The following is a 17520-nucleotide window of genomic DNA, read 5'->3' as shown; positions in this document are numbered from 1 at the left end:
CTTGTGAGCCTGTGAAATCATTGTCTCTACTTCATAGATGGAGAAACCGAGCCACAGAGTTTCAGCTGCCGATGGGTACGCAGATCTCAAAAGGCCAAACCAGGATGCACACCTGGGCAGTCTGGCCCCACGTGCTGGACCATTGCACTTGGGTGATTCTTCCTGCCCTTGGAGTTGGTTCATTAGGGTGATGAGGTGAGTTTGCCTTGTAGATAAACAAGCAGAAGGCTCCTCTCTGCTTTCTAGCACTCGAAGAAAACCGTCCCTTATCTATCCTTGAAGTCTCCTCTTAATGGAACCTTCTTATTTTAGTTTAGTCCTTCACAGGTTTCTGCTGATGGAAGGTGAGTTGAATGAACAGGTCATGATGAGGTAAGACTGAAGAACACTGTCATCTTTTTTCTCTCTTGAGTACTTGTTTGCGGTTTACGGTTCGAAACTGTCCTTGAGCGTGGTGGCGTGCTGGGTGCCAGCGTGTGCCTCAGGGCATCTTGACTGTCAGGTGGTTGTGCGGACTCTTGCGGTCCGTGGAGTCTCAAAGAACACGACGTTTCTCAGAAGTGATGTGAAGCTGTTACAGTGAATTTTTGGACATGAGACCAGTGTTTCTTTTTTGATACAAGTCGCAAGCAATTTCTCAGTATATCTTCAGGGAAGCTGCTCTCCGTGTCAGAAAGTGTTTGGCATTCTCTGCTGGCCTGATAAACCCACAGGGCGCAGCACAAGCTTCTCAAATGCAGCTAGCCTTTAGGTAACCCCATTTTCAAACCTGCATCCACCATCCTGTGGAGAAAGCGCTCAGCTCTGCGGCACGCAGAGGGCAAAGCACTCCTGCAGCCGCTCATCTCCGTGTTCAGGGAATGAAACCATGTTTTAGCAGGATGTACTTTCCTTCACTCTTTAGTGACAGTTTAAAAGTGAGCCGTGTGTGCTCACCCCTGTGCTTCCCCAGCGTTTGTGGGCGCACGGATCCTCTGGGAACCGTGTTAAACGCAGACTCTGACTTAGAGGGTCTGGGGCAGGACCTGAGCTTCTGCATTTCTAACGAGCTCCTAGGTGATGCCAGTGCTGTGGTCTGGGGACCACCGTTTCAGCAGCAAGACTCCAAAGTGCTGCTCTGTGTGGCCCTTCAACTTCCAGAATTCTCCAGCCTGTGACTAGAGAGGCAGCTGTTTCAGCAGCATCAATCCCCAAATAGATGCCCTGCAGTCTTTGTCTCCAGACCGTTATCTCTGTGTCCCTTCTGTTTTGGGTTGAATTTTGTCCCCCCTCCCCAAGATATGTTTGAGTCCTAACCCTCAGTACCTCAGAATGTGACCTTATTGAAAACAGGGTTTTTGTCACCAAGTTAGGATGGGGTCATTAGGGTAGAGTCTGATCCACCATGACTGGTGTCCTTACAGAAAGGGTAAATTTGTGTCCTTTTTTTTATTTTTTAGATTCCACATATGAGTGATATCATATGGCATTTTTCTTTCTCTTTTTGGTTTACTTCACTTAGAATGACGATCTCCAGGTCCAGCCATGTTGCTACAAATGGCATTACTTTATTCTTTTTTATGGCTGAGTTGTATATATATGAATATACCACAGCTTCTTTATCCAGTCATCTGTCGATGGACATTTAGGTTGCTTCCATGTCTTGGCTATGTAAATTTTTAAAAAAGGACACAAATGAACTTACTTATAAAACAGAGATAGACTCACAGACATAGAAAACAAACTTATGGCTACCAGGGGGAAAAAGGGGTAGGGAGTTCAGGGATAAATTGGGAGATCAGGTTTGGTAGATACTAATATATACAAAATAGATACACAACAAGGTCCTGCTGCGCAGCACAGGAACTGTATCCAGTACCTTGTAGTGGCCTATAGTGAAAAAGAACAGGAAAAGGAATATACGTAGATATGATAAATAAATCATGATGCTGTACACAAGAATTTAACACAACATTGTAAGTCAACTATACTTCAATAAAAAAGGGTAAATTTGGACAATGAGCCAGACAAGCACAGAGAAAGGACAGTGGGAAGAGATGTAGAGGGAACACACGTGACCCTGAAGGCAGGGACCGGGTGGGGTGGTTACATCCCTGTGGGAGCCTTTGAATGAAGGTCCTGCCCGCAGCTCCTCTGAGTCACGTGCTCGGGGCACCGCCTTTCCAGGGGCGTGTGGGGCACAGCTCCTGGGAGTCGCCCTCAGTAGTAGCTGGACTAGCTCGCTGCAGCTGGGCTGGGGAGGGGCTGAGAGTCTGACTCTGACTTTGGGTGGTCTGTAGGGCAGCGTGACCTTTGCCTAGCATCTCAAGGTCATCTTTTTCACCGCCTCCTCTCTTTCCTCAGGTGATCATCCTCACCCCCCAACTTACCAAAATCCTCCCAGTTCTTAGTTTGCAAAATAGCATGCATATACACTCACTTACTCGGTAAAAATTGATTAATCACTTGTTAAATTTCAGGCATAGCTTTAGGCTTGTTTCAATTAAACATGACACAGGGGGACAGGGGTGGGAGTTCGAGTTTTGCAGATACAAATATACATAAAATAGATAAACAACTGTACTGCACTGTATCGCACAGGGAGCTATATTCAATATCTTGTAGTAACCTATAATGAAAAAGAGTATGAATGTATGTGTGTATATGGATGACCGAATTATCATGCTGCACACCAGAAACTGACACAACATTGTCAACTGACTAGACTTCAATTAAAGAAACATGACACAGGGATGCCTCCCTCCGACTCCACTCTGGAAACACACAAGCCCAGAGCCCTGAGGACAACGGTTGGGGTCCTTACCTGGGGAAGTTACACCGCGGTGATCGGACTTGGGGAGGAAGGTCCCGGCCCAGGATGGGCTCTGGGGGTGAGAGACGCATGTGGAGGCGACGACACGCTCACTGTGTTTGCGCCCGCTCCCCCACCCCCAGGCCGTGGCCCCGAGCTGGCTCTGCGCGCACTCAGACGGATTGTTAGAAACTTCCGTTCTTTCTTGCTCTTTAAGACACTTGCATTGGTTCATCTTTTTAGTTGCATGCTTTCCTCAAAAACGTTCAGCGAGGAATTCTACTAGGTATTTGGTTAGATTGACTATTTCTTTATGAATATTAAAACTCTTTCCCAGCACCGACATCGTCATTCGAGTCAGGCACAGTGACCCAAACCTCGATACAAAGTAATTTGTTGTTTTAGGTACAGAAGTTTTCTTTCCTTCAAAATCTTAACAGGAGATACATTTTCTATATTAAAAAAATGTCCTTTTTCTGTTTCACTGAAAGGTGGCAGCAGATTTTAGTTTCTGGGTGTCCCCAGGAACTGGGTCTAGAGATCTTAAAAGTCCCACCTCTGCATCCTCTAAACACACACACACAGACACACACAGACACACACAGACACACACACACACACACACACGGATGGGGAGGGGGAGGGGCTGTTTTCTGAAGGGTTTGAGCCTTGGGGCAGGAAAGGGAGCAGATGGTGGACTTTGACAGAGCAGAGGAGGGAAATCCTGGCCTAGCCCATTCCTGGGGTGGACTTGGCTGTGAGGCGAGCGGCCCACGCTCCAGCCAGCAGGAGGAGTGAGTGCTCTGTCCTGGGAGGGGCGCTGGGCAGCACATCACAGCCCCCACCACGAGGGGAGTGAACGGGTCAGAGCCAGCGGCGACGCTAGGTGGTGCTGCTCCTGGTGTCTGGTCTGCAGGGACCCTCCGTCCTTGACGATTAGACCTTGCACCAAAGGATGCAGCCACACGGTGCTTCCTTCATCGACAGTCTCACCACGAAAATAAAAAAAGTTAGCTGAACCGAACAGTGCGCTTAGTGATAGCTGACTTATGCGCTCTGGCACCAGCTCATCTCTCCGTGACCCGGAACGGTCTGCAGACTGGCGTGGTCCGCAAGCCGCAGTGGGGAACGCTGCCCTAGACCAGCTCTGGTCAGGAAATCGCTCTGGGTCTTTGCCTCTCAGCTCTATTTGTGAAGTTAATCATTCTCTGACTTCCAGAGTCTGGGGAGAGCAGCTTTGCCCACCCTCTGCTTTCCTAACACACGTTTTCCTTTTATTCCCCCAGGGTGGGGAGGTCGATCCATCTTAGCAGATCCTGTCAGATCGTGTCCGACTGAATGTATTTAGTCTTCCCAAATGTCCAATCTTTTCAGCCGAGGAATGTCTGCAGCGCTGACGAGGCCGTGATGCACAGCACACCGATCACTGCAGGGCGTGTCGGTTTAATTCTTCTTGGCTATATTCGTGCTGGGCCATCATTCAAGTTTACTGATGCTGTCTGGTCATGTCTCGGGGACTTATAGTTAGCTAAATCCGTCCTACGTAGAGAGACCACCAACAGCTTGGCTATCTTTTCAGAATCTTTTTGCATGAGAAGTGTTATTCAGTGATTACAGACAGCTCCTTCATAAATAAGCACTTGCTTCTGTAAGTTTCCTCTCTGGAGCCCTGGACCAGGAGTCTGGGAATTTGGGGTTTTTCTGTTGTTGCAATCCTGTTTCTGCCCCGCCGCTCGCAGTTGACTTAAAAACCCACTCTCTCCAGTCCAAGTGTTTCACTCCTAGTCCTCGGAATATTCTTAAGAATTACGTACAAGCTCACTAGGAAGCCCTGAATTATTGTTGTGTATGTGGCCACTGGCTTTCATATCGAGTATGAAGTGCCTGGATTTCAGACAATCAGGAGGAAACAGAGAGAACAGAGGGTAACAGGCTCATGGAGGTTGGCACTGAAATGAAACTGGACCAGTCCTGGTGTTCGTCCTGGCCGCACGTGGCCATCCTTAGAGACTGAGTGATTCTAAGTCAGGAGCGATGTCCAGCCTCGGTATGTCCTTGAAGCCTGATGGATGATTCTTATGTTCATCTCGGTTTAAAAGCCATGGATGACATCCTCTCTCAATCTCCAGAGAGGACACTGGAGGCGAAGAGCCGTGGATGTGCAGTGAGCCTCCGCCCCCAGGTTCTTACCAGTGGGAACTGGAACGCAGGTTTTGGGGAAGGACCACGAAGCCAAGGCGATGGGGTTGTCCAGTCCAAACATTCTAGCAGCAGCACTTGAATGGAAGCTCTGGGCCAAGTCCCATGCTAAGCCTTTTAAAATAAAACTATAATTCTGTGCAGCTGGTGTTATTATCATCATTTTAATATGGGAAAATGGAGACCCAGGAAGGCTGAACAATTTGACCAAGATGATGTAGATAGTCAGCAGGAGTCAGGGGCTGGACTCAAGGCTCTGGTTGAGGATTTCTGTTCTTACCCTCCCTGCCGGAGAAAAAAACACCAGTTAGGCGGCTCACCGGGGAGCCACCTTTAATTCCCTCCAGAAGGGAGATTATACAAAGTACGTGTGTGAGCAGTCATGGCAATCCAAGCACGGTGGCTGGCAAATTTAATGTAATTATGATTGTGCAAGAAAAGAAAACCATACATAATGGAACAGGGAGAAAAAGAAGGGCTCAGAGAAGAGAAGTAGGGGACGTGATGAATGCTCGACGGTACCTGGGATGTGATGACCAAGAAGAGACTGACCAATGGGGCACCAGACACACGAGGTCACCAGCAGTTTCCTAGTCCCAGAGACTCCCTGCTGGGGCAGGGGACAGCACACACCGTTCAGGGTCTGGGAGGAGGGGCACTTGGGAACAGAGTGAATACGCAGGGGCCACGGGAGGCAAGCTTTGTAGTGACAAGAGAGTGGGTGACCTTGGTTCCCACAAAACGATGAGATTGGTCTGTGTGAATAATTCCACAGGCCAGTAGGGAACCAGAACCCACTACTCACAGGCAAGCAGGCACTGTGCTTGGTCCCTGTGATGGAGGGTTTTGCCTGGAGGATCTCACCTGCGGGAGCAGAGCAGGCTGGGGGACTCAGATCTAGACCATTCCAGGTCTCCCAATTTTACCCGATGTCAAAGCAGCATATAATACTGAGCCTGAATTTCAGACCTCAGACCGCAGCCATTCCATCCTCAGAAGGTTGTGGTACCAACGCCGGGATCACGATGTGAAACCAGAAAGCACGCCTCCAACGTAGGCTGTCATCTAGAGGAGAGCCGGGAGCTCGTTAATTGCTAATTTGCTTTCTTTCTGTAGCTGTGTGGAGTGATTCAAATCTGACATTTTAATTTTGCTTTACAACCACACATTCACTTTTCCAAGTCTGTGAGAGGCAGCAAGACAGCTCACATCTCATTGCTCCTCTGTGACTCACTGCGTCCTGGCCTGTCTGCCAAGTGGGACAAGACACTGAGGCCCTGATTGTATGAAAGAATTTCATGCTTAGATTTTTTTTTTTCTTGAAATAAAGTCCTACCTAAAGAACTGGAGGAAGAAAAAAATAAGGGCCAAATTTCCGATTTTCATTAAAAGATCATGTTTTATGTTCAACTGTCACCAACTCTTCTCCTATTTCAACATTTAAAGTGAAGGCTGGAGAGCAGCTCTTCTCCCCAGATGGGTCGGACCTCTCGCCCCCACCGAGTGTAACAGCTGCCAGTCGACCATGTGGCACCTCGTGGAGGGTGACAAAGGTGTGTGGTCAGGTGACAGAGCACAGTGAACTCGAAAGCCTTTCATTCGGGCTAAAACCAAAGGGATTCAGAGCTTTGCACAGAACATTTACTCCTGATTTATAAAAGGAAGTTAAAGCAAGAAACAGCGAAGTGAGAGTTTATGTATTTGTCGATGAGGGGATAAAATGGAAAAAAAAATTGTGGTGCAAATTCACGGGCCTAGATTTGAGAGCTGACTCCATCAGTTATTCACTGCTCAGATTTAAAGGCAAGTCGTCCATCCTCCTTCAGCCCAGGGTCCTTGTGTATAAAAGGGGTACATTACCATCTGCCCTGTAATCCGGCTGGATTGAGGACACCAGAGGGGAAATGCTATTCATTTGTTCATTTACGCAGATATCTGCATACCTGCTAGGGTGCGGGCCACCGTTTTGGGCAGAGTGAACACAGCAGCGTCAAAACAGACACAAGACCTGCCTTCGTGGTATAGACAGTGAACAGCAAAGGAGATGCTACGGTTTTCAGCTAGTGGTAAGTGTGATGGACAAAAACCAACTCAGGGAACAGAGTAGGAAGCATGGTGGAGATGAGAGGGGTGACATGTTAGGTAGGGTGGTCAGGTGGAGAAGAGGGTACCTGGGGGAATCTGCCCTGTCCTGGAGCTGGGAGGAGCTGAGGACGGTTCCCCAGACAGTGTGGCGTGTGACCCAGCCCTTGGGAGGCGGCCTTCTGAGGCCCTTCCGTGATACCACTCAGCCTGATTGCCTTCATCCCCGTGATGGGACATCTCACCTTCTCTCCTCCCTCACCTGCCTCGCTTAGCCCCAAGGCCATGAGACAACCATTGACCTGAGGGACGAGAATGTGTATTTGAATGTCAGTTACCATTAGAGCATGATGCTGACATTTGATGGGAAGGAATAAAAATGTTGGAAGACAGTGACAGAGACCTGGGACTTTTCTGAATATCTGAGTCCAGGTAAAACCATGGAGCCCCGAGGAAAGTTCAATGAGGAATCTGATCATAACAAATCAAACCACCTGCTTGTGCTGCCGGCGATTAGGTTCTTGCTTCAAGGGAGGAATTCAGAGACAAGACCCGGAGGTTAAGAAAATAAAGTGAAGATTTATTAAGGGATGGATAAGACCATTTCACGGGGAGAGTGGGCAGACTCAGGTGAGCAGCTGCACTGAGTTTCTTTGGCAAGTTGGTTACACGGGGTGTAAAACTGAGTGGACAGAATATTCATTGGGGAGGGAAGGGTTTGGGGCCATAAGTATTTCCTGATCTCCATCCCAGCTCCACCTTCCTGGGCGGAGGATGGATTTTTGTCCTTATTTAGTCTGGATCGGAGCATCATGGTCTCAGTGCATGATGGGTACTTCTAATCTGCAAGGCTGATTTTATTGTCATGAAGGCATAATGAGCAAAAGGTTACATCCGGACACTGGAAATTCCTGCCTTTTCCCACCTTTCTCTGCCTGCCTCCAGGACACTTGTCACCCCCAAATGTGTGATTTCTTATCAGCCCTGAGGTTCCTGCTTTTTTCTCTTTCTGCTCAGGGACCCCTGTTGTTCACAAGCTGTGTTTTTCCCTGCCGTTTTGCCTGTGCCCCGCTTTCTCTGCTCACATCTGGCTACCTGCCTGCTCCAATGCTTGGAGGAGCCTTGCAGGCCAGACCCAGCCTTGCAGGAGCAGCCGTAGAAGTGTGATTCAAAGAGGCGGGTTGAGGAGGGTCCATGCAGCGAATGTTTATGGAAAGCTTCTCTTTCCAAGAGAAACAAAGCAGCTGGGGTCTGGAGTCTTGGGGAGACCCCTTTAGAAAGTAACGGAACGGCTCCAGACTTTTGCTTTACCTTCGTCCATCCACGTGCTGAACCCTGGGGGGGGGGTGTGGGGGGTGATACTTCCCTGCACGGAGGGCCGGGAGTGGTGGTTTACATAAGTCCACGTGTCGTCTTCACAAAAACGCCTGGAGGCGGGTACTCAGCTTCGAGCCTGGGGTTTCCATCTGTGAAATGAATTGATGCGCCCTGCTCAGGTGACAGATCTCGTAAGTGGCAAATACGGGTAAGGCCTGTCCAGCTCATTCAACTATATTCAAGGCGTTGAGTTCAAGAAGTTGAATATGAGCTGGGGCAGGGCCCTCAGCAATGGGAACAAACTCAGCAAAGTGTGATTTGCAGTTTCTGTGCTCAGGTGCAGTGGCCTGCCAACAGGTAATCCCGCCTGCCCCGGATGTCGTGGTAGGGGGAGTGTGGGTCTGCACCACACCCCAGAGGAGAGGGCGGCGAGAGGACAGGATGAGGGGGAGCCGGGTGTTCAGGGGCAGTGTCGGTTTGGATGAGGAGGGGGAGGTGACAGATCATGGGCATGGGGGAGGGGAAGCCTGAACGCAGATTGCATGTAGCTACTTTTTCCGGTCCACGGACTGTTCCTCCAGTAGATAGCACAGGTCAGAGTGACTGCAGGGGACGTCTGTGTTTAATCGGACAGGGAGGCCTGGAAAGGCCTGCTCGCCCCAGCTGGCCACAGTCCCTGCCAGTGCTCTGGCAGGACGCCAGCCTGTTCACTCGTTTCCCTCCTGGGCCGCTTCCGTTTGGCTGAGGTGTGATCTAACCATTGGTTTGCAGAGCTCTGGAAGAGCGCCTTGAGCTCCAAGGTAGAGCTCTGGAGTGGGGCTGCTGGCTGGGCCCTGGCAGAGGTTCTCCCGTTCCCTCTCCTCAAGGGAACTCCGTTTTCGTGCAAGTGTTTTTATCCCTTCATCTCACAGTCCAAGGGCCATGGGGAAAGAAGACCCCACTCTCGGGGTCTCCTCCTCACCCCATGATTGGCTGAGGAAGGCCTGTGATATCATTCTGACCGAGAGGACATGCGTTTTTCTAGAACCTTCTGGAGAAGGAATTTCCTCCCTCGTTTGGGAAAAGAAGCTGTCGGCATCGGCGTCCTGCAGACGTGGTCAGCAGGTCCCGCTGGCGCACAGCCGAGGCAGCATCTCCCTTGTGAACAGGTGAGACCCTGTATTTCTTTATTTTTAAATGGAGGCACTGGGGATAGAGCCCAGGGCCTCGTGCGTACAAAGCACATGCTCTACCGCTGAGCTCTACCCTCCCCAACAAAGAACCTGTATTTCTGATGATGTCATTGAATTGCAATTGGCCAATGGTTAAGATCGACCTGACCTCCAGACATTCAGTTCTAAAGCCGAATAATTTCCTTACTGTTCCTTCAGATTGGTTCCGTTTTGCCCCATTTGCAGCCCAAAGTATTCTAATGTTCATCACCCTTGTTACAGATCAGTGTATTTTTGTGCTCCATGCCCCCAGGACCCCAAAACATCTCCGTGCCACACACAGGGTAGAAAAACAAAGGACGGCGTACAGCACCCATTCGCCTCTAAGAGCCTGGCAGAGAACTGGACGTCACATAAACCATCAGCCACAGGAAAGCACAAGATCTCTCCCAGTCCCAGACGCCCTCCCTCAGAACAACAGGAAAAGATAGTCAAAACGCTCTGGATTCAGAAAAAAGGAGAAATAATTGTATGTTTCATGATGTTGTTGGAAATCTTCTAAATACTAGTTTAAAATATTAATGGTCCTGATTTTTACAATCCCACCAGTGATTTCTGAAGCAACATTAATACCTCTAATTCAAAACTAAGTTTAATTCTGGAAAATAGGTGTGTGTGTGCACAGGTAGACAGAGGGATAGAGAAATAGATTTAGGTGTCATCTTGCAAAATTAATGCAATTGAAGTTGGGATGTTTATAAACCGTGAAAGGTTGGGAAGGTCTAACGAGTATTTGAAAACTAGCCAACTGCCTGGTTAATTAAAAATAATCCCTTTGCCTCTCCTTTAGCCTCAATTGAATAGATTCATTTATAGAATAAAAAGCGGATTGAACGAGTTCAAAGCCGCAAGCAGCCATTCTTTCCAGCCCGAAGACTTTCTCCAGTAGATAATTCAGGTCAAAGTGGCAGCAGGGGGATGTCTCTGGAAAGATAAAATTAGATTTTCTTGTCACTGCTCCTCAAAATGGGGAGGGCATATGGTATTTCATTTTTTTCCATCACAGAGTCCAGGTGTAGACAGAGGCGTTAGTGGTCTTGAAAAATGCCACAAGCAATTTTATTATTTTCTTAAATGCTTCTGAAACAACAGGTGAGGATGTTGAAGGGCAGGTGTCCTGCAAGGCGGGTGATGCTATGAGACTGTTGGTGTTGCTTTTGGCAATCTGTTGCCGTGGCGGGTTCCGCCTTCCCCCAACCTGGGCGGAAGTGGGAGGCAAATCGATCCGCGTGATGGTTTCAGCCCCAGAGCGTGTGGCCCGGTGGCAGAGTCATGCAGACGGACACGCCTCTGGTGACGACAGGAAAGACACAGGAGGAGCCTCTCTGACTCCCACGGAAGCACAATGTCCCGGATGCTAACACAGCCTGTGCGGCTGGAAGGGTAGCTCCTCCCTTGGCATAAGCCCTGTGGCCAGCGGTCCACGAGGGAAAGGGAAACCAAACCCGCAGCCCCGTGGCCCCTCTCTGCCCCGCAAGCGGCCTGCTCCTCCCTCACTCCGACTCCAGGCTTAGAGCAAATCCCCATTTGGAACCATTTCCAAGGATACTCACCTCTGTCCAAAGCATATTTAAAAAGGGGCTTCACACTTGGTTTTCTTTTGTTTTATTCTTATGAAACACAACACGAAGGACAGCTCTGTCCAATTCTGGTAGCGTTTACTTCCGGTTCCACATCAGGAACCCTTTCAATTTGGAATGACTGTTTAATCTTAAATCCCTTGAATGTGTTTTAATCCAAAATTCAGTCACACTGAGAATGCTCCCTGTGCCATGTGGCCTTGTGTGTCAATCCCTCCTCGTGTAGCCATCGCCCAGCGGATGAAGTGTGGATCAGCGCCCTGTCACACATCGCATCAAGGATGCGGGTAGTCTGGGAGGAGGCACCGTTGAGGCCATTCCTCTCTCAGATACAAAACTGGACTTTACAAGAAAACCAGAGGTGCTCCGAGAGCTCACAGCTCATCACTGCATCTCGTATCAGCTGAGAACAGGTGATCTGTGCTCTCTCTTCCCTGGAAGATGGAAACACATATTTAGCTTTTAACAGTAAATACAAATTATTTGGCTTTGTAGTACAGGAACCTAAAACAAGACATGTGAAGGGAAGAGATGTAGTTAGGATTTGTTGGGGGCAATCATGTCCTAGACACAGATGGAAATTTAAGATTGAGACCATGAATTTCACCCAGGAAGTACATTTTGCGCTGCGTTCTTTACCTCAGAAACAAGGCGCCTGGGGACAGAGTGGCCTGTTAGATTCTTTCAATTACTGTCATTGTCAAGGGGAGTGGACCACCTCCTGTAAACCTCTAGCCATCACTTTGAATGTCCACGTTCTGCCCAGTGTCTTCTTCCTGGGGCTCGCCCAGCGGGTGCTGTCCGTGGTGCTTTGCCTAAAGTCCCAAATTCCACAGACATCGTGGTGTAGAGGAGGTAGAAGTCTGTACGATTGAATATAAAGTTCAAGCTTACCTTAAGTATTGCTTGAAATCCTTCATTGGCCAACAAGGCCCTTAAGGAAAGTTACTGCAGTTGAACTAGGAATTTCCTCTTCTCAGACACAAGCATCCCCAGAAGGAATAAAATACTTTTCTACCGTTATCAGTAATATGTACTTAATGTGAGTGTAAGTTTAATCCAGAGATTTAAAAAAAACCTGGAATCTTAAAATAGACCCTGTTGACAGGATGTGGTGGCATTTTGGTGGTTGTTGCTGTTTAGATGGGTGGAATTAAAAAACCAATTTGAATACTGTCCTGGCACTGTTTGTCCGATGCATTGATCCCTACCTAGTGACGGAACTGAACTGAATCAAACAGGAGTGTCCTGCAGGTTCTCACTGTTGGTGGTGACGCCAGCAACCATGACATTCTCTGTTCTACACGCTGCCTGCCACCTTGGCCATCACTCCCTAGATCCCTGCTGGTTGAGGTTTGCTAAGAAGAATAAAATATGTTGTGAAGACAACAGAAATGAAATCGCTGATGATGGTGTGTGATGCAAACCCCAGTGATCATCTGACACCTGGATTGCATCATTTCTGAGTCTATAGATGGGACAGACACACTCAGCAGAGGACAGAACTCTACGATTAGTTCCCTGATCTGTGAGGGAGGGTCTTTATGGTAGAAGGGATAAGGAGGGAACTTTTAAAACCCACTCACTTTTGGAGTAATTATATAGTGAGGGAGAAGGCTGGATGGTGGTCTCAATCATATGCCAATTAATTCACCTGTCAGGTTCCTGTGAGCACAGGGGGCATCATGGCAGGTGACAGTAGACAGATAACCACTAGCTCACCTGGGTGGTGGCCCTGTCACAGCTGCCATGCTGACTATGGTGTCTTCACCGGGTGGTCCCGGGGACGGCCTCTGGCTTGGTACCTGATTATTGAGCTGCAGGTGTTTCCTCCTCCTCCTCTTCCTTCTTCGTCCTGTGACTTGCTTTATTGAGATATAATTCACATATTGTATAATTTACCCATCTAAATTGTGCAATTCCGTGATTTTTAGTGTCTTGGGGGATATGTGCAACTATCACCACAGTCAATTTTAGGACATTTCATCATCTCAGAAAGAAACCTTGTACCCTTTATTGCCCATCTCCTGAGCCCTTCCCCTCAGATGCTAAGAACCCACTAGTCTGTCTCTCTAGCGTTCTCTGTTCTGAATATTTCATATGAATAGAATCATATAATATATATTCTTCTATGACGGACTTTTTAAAATTCTATTTTTTTATTGAAGTGTTGTTGATTTACAGTGTTAGTTTTAAGTATACAGCAGAGTGGTTCAGTTATACAAATACATACATACATATATATATATGGATTCTTGTCTATTATATCTCATTACAAGATATTGAATATACTTCTCTGTGCTCTACAGTAGGGCCTTGTTGTTTGTCTATTTTATATATAGAAGTGTGTATCTGTTAATCCCCAACCCCTAATTTAGCCCTTCTTCCAGATACTTAGTAGAGAAGATGATTCTGGAAACAGACTCAGGTGTACGCCACTAGCATCTGCTGCTGAGTCTGTATCACCAGGTGTCCGTGAGGCAGGATGCCCAGCCCAAGTTTCAAAATGACTGTACAGCTCAGGAGGGGACAGTATGCTGTCCTACACCGTGTTCCTTTGTGTCTTGGCCATGAAACACCAATTTTTATTTTATTTTATTTTATTTATTTTATTTTATTTTATTTTATTTTATTTTATTTTATTTATTTAAACAAATTTGGGGGAGAAGTAATTAAGTTTATTTATTTATTTTTAGAGGAGGTACCGGGAATTGAACCCCCACCATGAAACACCACTCTCGGTGATCAGCCGAGCACGTTTTTTTTGTTCACTCAGATATTAACTGGCTCTGTGTCCCTGGACAGGACGTCTCTGCAGACATTTTACCAGCCTTGGTTGAACTGTCTGCAAGATACAAAGACTATCCATTGCCTAGGAAGACGCCTAATCAGACATTCAATTTAGTCCTTACTTATGCGGTGTTGGTTTCAGTTTGCACAGAGTGACCTGCAAACTCCACTTTACCACGGTCAAAAGGTTGACTTTCTTCGGAAAGGGAAGAAGCATTATTGGCTGGGACACTTTTGTTCACAAGTGACTCCAAAGTTAATTGCCTTAATTAAGAAAGGCAATTTACTGGGTGACCGAACGGATGCTTCCAAGGATAGATTCAGGCATGGCTGGATCCAGAAGCTCACATAATTAATCCAGTCAAGGTGTTTCCCTTCCCTTTGAAGACTCTGTTTTTTTTTGTTTAATTTTTTTTAGGTTTTAGCTGTTCCACCTAGCAAATGTGGCAGGTCCAGGCTTACTGGTAGCCCTCTCATTGTTAAATTCCAGCAGAAAGAGGATCTTGTCAGTGAAGTCACCAACATTACGTCCCTAAACTGGAACTGCTGGGTCCTGTGTCATCCAGCCTAGGGAGCTAAGAGTTGGTTTGGCCAGGCCTGGGTCACATGTCCCCCCTCGAGCAGAAGGTGGAGACAGCCCCACCCAAACAAAGGACAGAGAATGGGGGAAATGTGGGGTCCAAGGGCATCAACTCTTTGTTTATCAGAAAAAGGGGATATGGACACTGGCAGGCGAAACTTCAGTGCCCACTAAGGCAGCCCCACATCAGCTGTAGGTGAGAAGGCCTGTCTTTAAATCTAAGCAAATCACTAGCACCCATCACCCCTTGGGGGAACGCGCATCTGACTTGAGAGATACTGCATTCTAGCTGCAGCTTTTGACTGGAAGCAGTTCGCTAATTAGAATTCTTTTCCTTAAAGCAGATGCTCAAAAGCTTTCCACTCGGCAACATGTTGTTAATGGTTTGAGTCATTGTATGTAGTTGGGAGCTTTTGAAGTTGTATTTCTTGCCGAGTGTTTGATCAATAATTCAAAGCAGTTAAGGGCAAACTCTGCCTTAATGTCCGCGCTCTCCGACCCCTGCTTTTCAGTCTTTGATGCTGTGAATGTGCAGCCGCTCAGTGAGGACCTGGGGAAGCTGCATGGGCTGGGGGCGCAGAGGGGCCCTTAGCAGCTGCTCCCGGGGGAGGCAGAGTCTCCGAGTCTCCACCTGCGTATTAGAGAAGTGGCGGTGGGGACACTGAACCGCGAGGGGAAGCCTGTGCCCAGTGCCAAGTGCACGGTGGGGACTCAGTTTATTGAACTGAGCTGAGCCTGGCCGGTGGGGGCCCACCGTGGGCGAGCTGGCGAGGCTGGTGCTACTCAGCGCCCTGCCTGCATGTGGCGGTTAAAACCCCAGCATCGGAGTCACCGGGAGCTAGGTGCTCCAGGGGCGTGTACGTCCACCTGCACGGAAGACGGTTGTTTTCAGAAAAAGAATTCAGTTGTGCAGTGAGGTTTGAGTTTAATCTTGGCTTTGTGCCCTGGGCACGGTCTCTGCCTCGGGATCCAGCCAGGAGGAGGAGGTGACGCCTCCCCTGGTCTAAGTGAATTAATAACGACTGTCCTTCTGTTGTCACTGAATCCATTTCCAAACAAGAGGGTGACAGGTCAAGGGAGTGTGGCTGGAAGGAGCCCAGATGCACCTCGCCTGCTGGATCCAGGGCTGTTTCTTCCAGCAGCGTCTTTGCCTTTCAAGGAACAATGAACTCAGATGAGGTTCCCAGCCTTCTGAGTATGTGGTCACCAGGGATGGGGACGGGGTGGGTGGAGGGGCATATGTGTAGGAACCACGTTGTTTTGTCATCCAAGGACACCCAGGGCTCTCAGCAGGGTGGCAGGCCTGTCACCATGCTCCCGTATTGCCACTGAGGCTGAGGACACCCCCTGTACCTGGCGGGGAATTTTTTTAAAGGAAGATTTTAAAAATATGACTCCTGACTGTATCATTTGCATTGTCTATTAGACTTAAAAGGTAGTTTTATTTTTCAACAAAGATTTGCACACATGCATTACAAAGGGTCAAATTATTTACAAGGCATGTGATGAAAGAAATATTTCCCCTGCTCCATTCTCAAATATCCTGCTCCCCAGAGGCAGTCCCGTTGAACCCTTCTAGCTTGTTCCATCGGTATTTACATCCACAACTCTCAATAGCATGCTCATATTTCTAGTTTCTAAATGTTTCGGTTTCAGATGTTAGGTGTTGCTTCTCTCTAAGAAAGCTGAGGGTTGGCTGCTTTGCACCTCATTTCCCAGCTACCCTACAACAGGTGCACACATCGCTGTGTCCCTGTTTTCCCAATATGCTGTTAGCACAATTTCAGCAGGTCACATGCTGGCGCTTACGTTACCATGACTGGAAAGCCTATTCAGAGCTGGGCTTTGTGGCATAGTATGGCTTCTTTCCTCCCGCCCTCCCTCCCTTCTTCTTTTTCTCCTCCTCATCTTCTCTCAGTGTTCCAGGTACTTACCACTAATTCAGTCCCAGATTCTCTCCCTGCTGTGTAAGTCTCCTAGTGTTAGAGCAGGCAGTTAGCCAGATATGAGCAGAGAAATGGGGCCCGGGGTATGTGGCAGGAAACCATACATCTGTGAATGGGGGGGCCCTCGAGGCACACAAAGAAAGACAGCAAAAGGTGGGAATCTCTGGCATCTGATGTAACGAGGGAGCGATTCCTAACACAGCCACTCACTGTGTGAATTAGGAAAGTTACTCAACTTCTGCCTCAGTATTCCATCTGTCAAATGGGCCAACTTCAGTCTACCTTGAAAGATATATATCAAGTCCCTATGTGATAAAATCCAGGGGGACTAAGTGACTGGTCTGTGGTCACATAACTGGGTAGCAGCAGAGGCAGCATCTGACCTGAGGTCTGTCTGGTGCAAACGCGCCCTTGATCCCACTAGCACGTCAGTGCCCTTCACATAGGCGACTGGTGACAATGATGCTGGACTTCGTTTAACCATTAGAGTGGAAAACCAAGTGCCTTAGCCTTTCCCAAGATGGCAGACCCAAGGCGAGGTTTAATTGCTGGTGGGCTCCAGGAGGTCCTACCCCAGGGCAGAGAGAGATGGAAAAGGGCAGGGAAGGGGAGGCTGGGAGGGTGAGCAGGTCACACGGTACTGCTCCTGACCCTGCTTCGCACGGAGCTGCTAGAAGGCACTAGGTCACTGTGCTGGGGCACCTGCTTGGCCGCACGGATGACCTTGGACCGGCTGCTCAGAGAATCATGCTTTGGAACATTTGAGGGAAGGGAGAGTAAGTTTTCTGTCACTGGTCAGCATTGGCTTCGTGGAACCTTACTGCCCTCCTGTTCAGGTTGTCACCAGCCTCCACGCCTGCCCCGGTTACGTGGTGGTTCATCCGGGGGTGAATGTGAGAGGGGGCCAGAAGCTCTGCGTGTCCTGCGGGGGTCTAGGCAGGTGCGTGGGCTCCCACCGCAGCCCTGGCCCCTCTGAGGAGTGGATTGCGCAGGAAGGGGAAGGAGGTACAGCCTGGCCAGGCCC

General features: G+C 48.5%; 1 protein-coding gene across 5 annotated transcripts in view; it reads left to right on the top strand.

Annotated features, from left to right (window-relative positions):
* The window catches only part of LOC116664774, a 71378-nt gene that overhangs the window by 50991 nt on the left and 2867 nt on the right, over positions 1-17520 (top strand). Inside the window, exons 1-5 of one of the 5 annotated variants that reach the window (XR_004321202.1) lie at positions 53-195; positions 6922-7056; positions 7505-7702; positions 9414-9537; positions 9854-13341. Coding sequence is in view for 1 of the 5 variants with exons in the window: in XM_032483049.1 (XP_032338940.1) it covers positions 38-195; positions 9414-9537; positions 9854-10069 (498 nt within the window). In the remaining 4 variants the exon portion in view is untranslated. Of the gene's footprint in view, positions 1-37; positions 196-6921; positions 7057-7504; positions 7703-9413; positions 9538-9853; positions 13342-17520 lie in introns of those variants that run through there. The other 4 variants (XR_004321196.1, XR_004321201.1, XM_032483049.1 and 1 more) reach the window with 4 other exon arrangements.

Source organism: Camelus ferus, chromosome 7, assembly GCF_009834535.1.
Source record: "Camelus ferus isolate YT-003-E chromosome 7, BCGSAC_Cfer_1.0, whole genome shotgun sequence".
In the NCBI taxonomy this organism is placed as follows: domain Eukaryota; kingdom Metazoa; phylum Chordata; class Mammalia; order Artiodactyla; family Camelidae; genus Camelus; species Camelus ferus.
The sequence above is the reverse complement of the archived record's forward strand: the minus strand, read 5'-3'. Positions and strand labels throughout refer to the sequence as shown.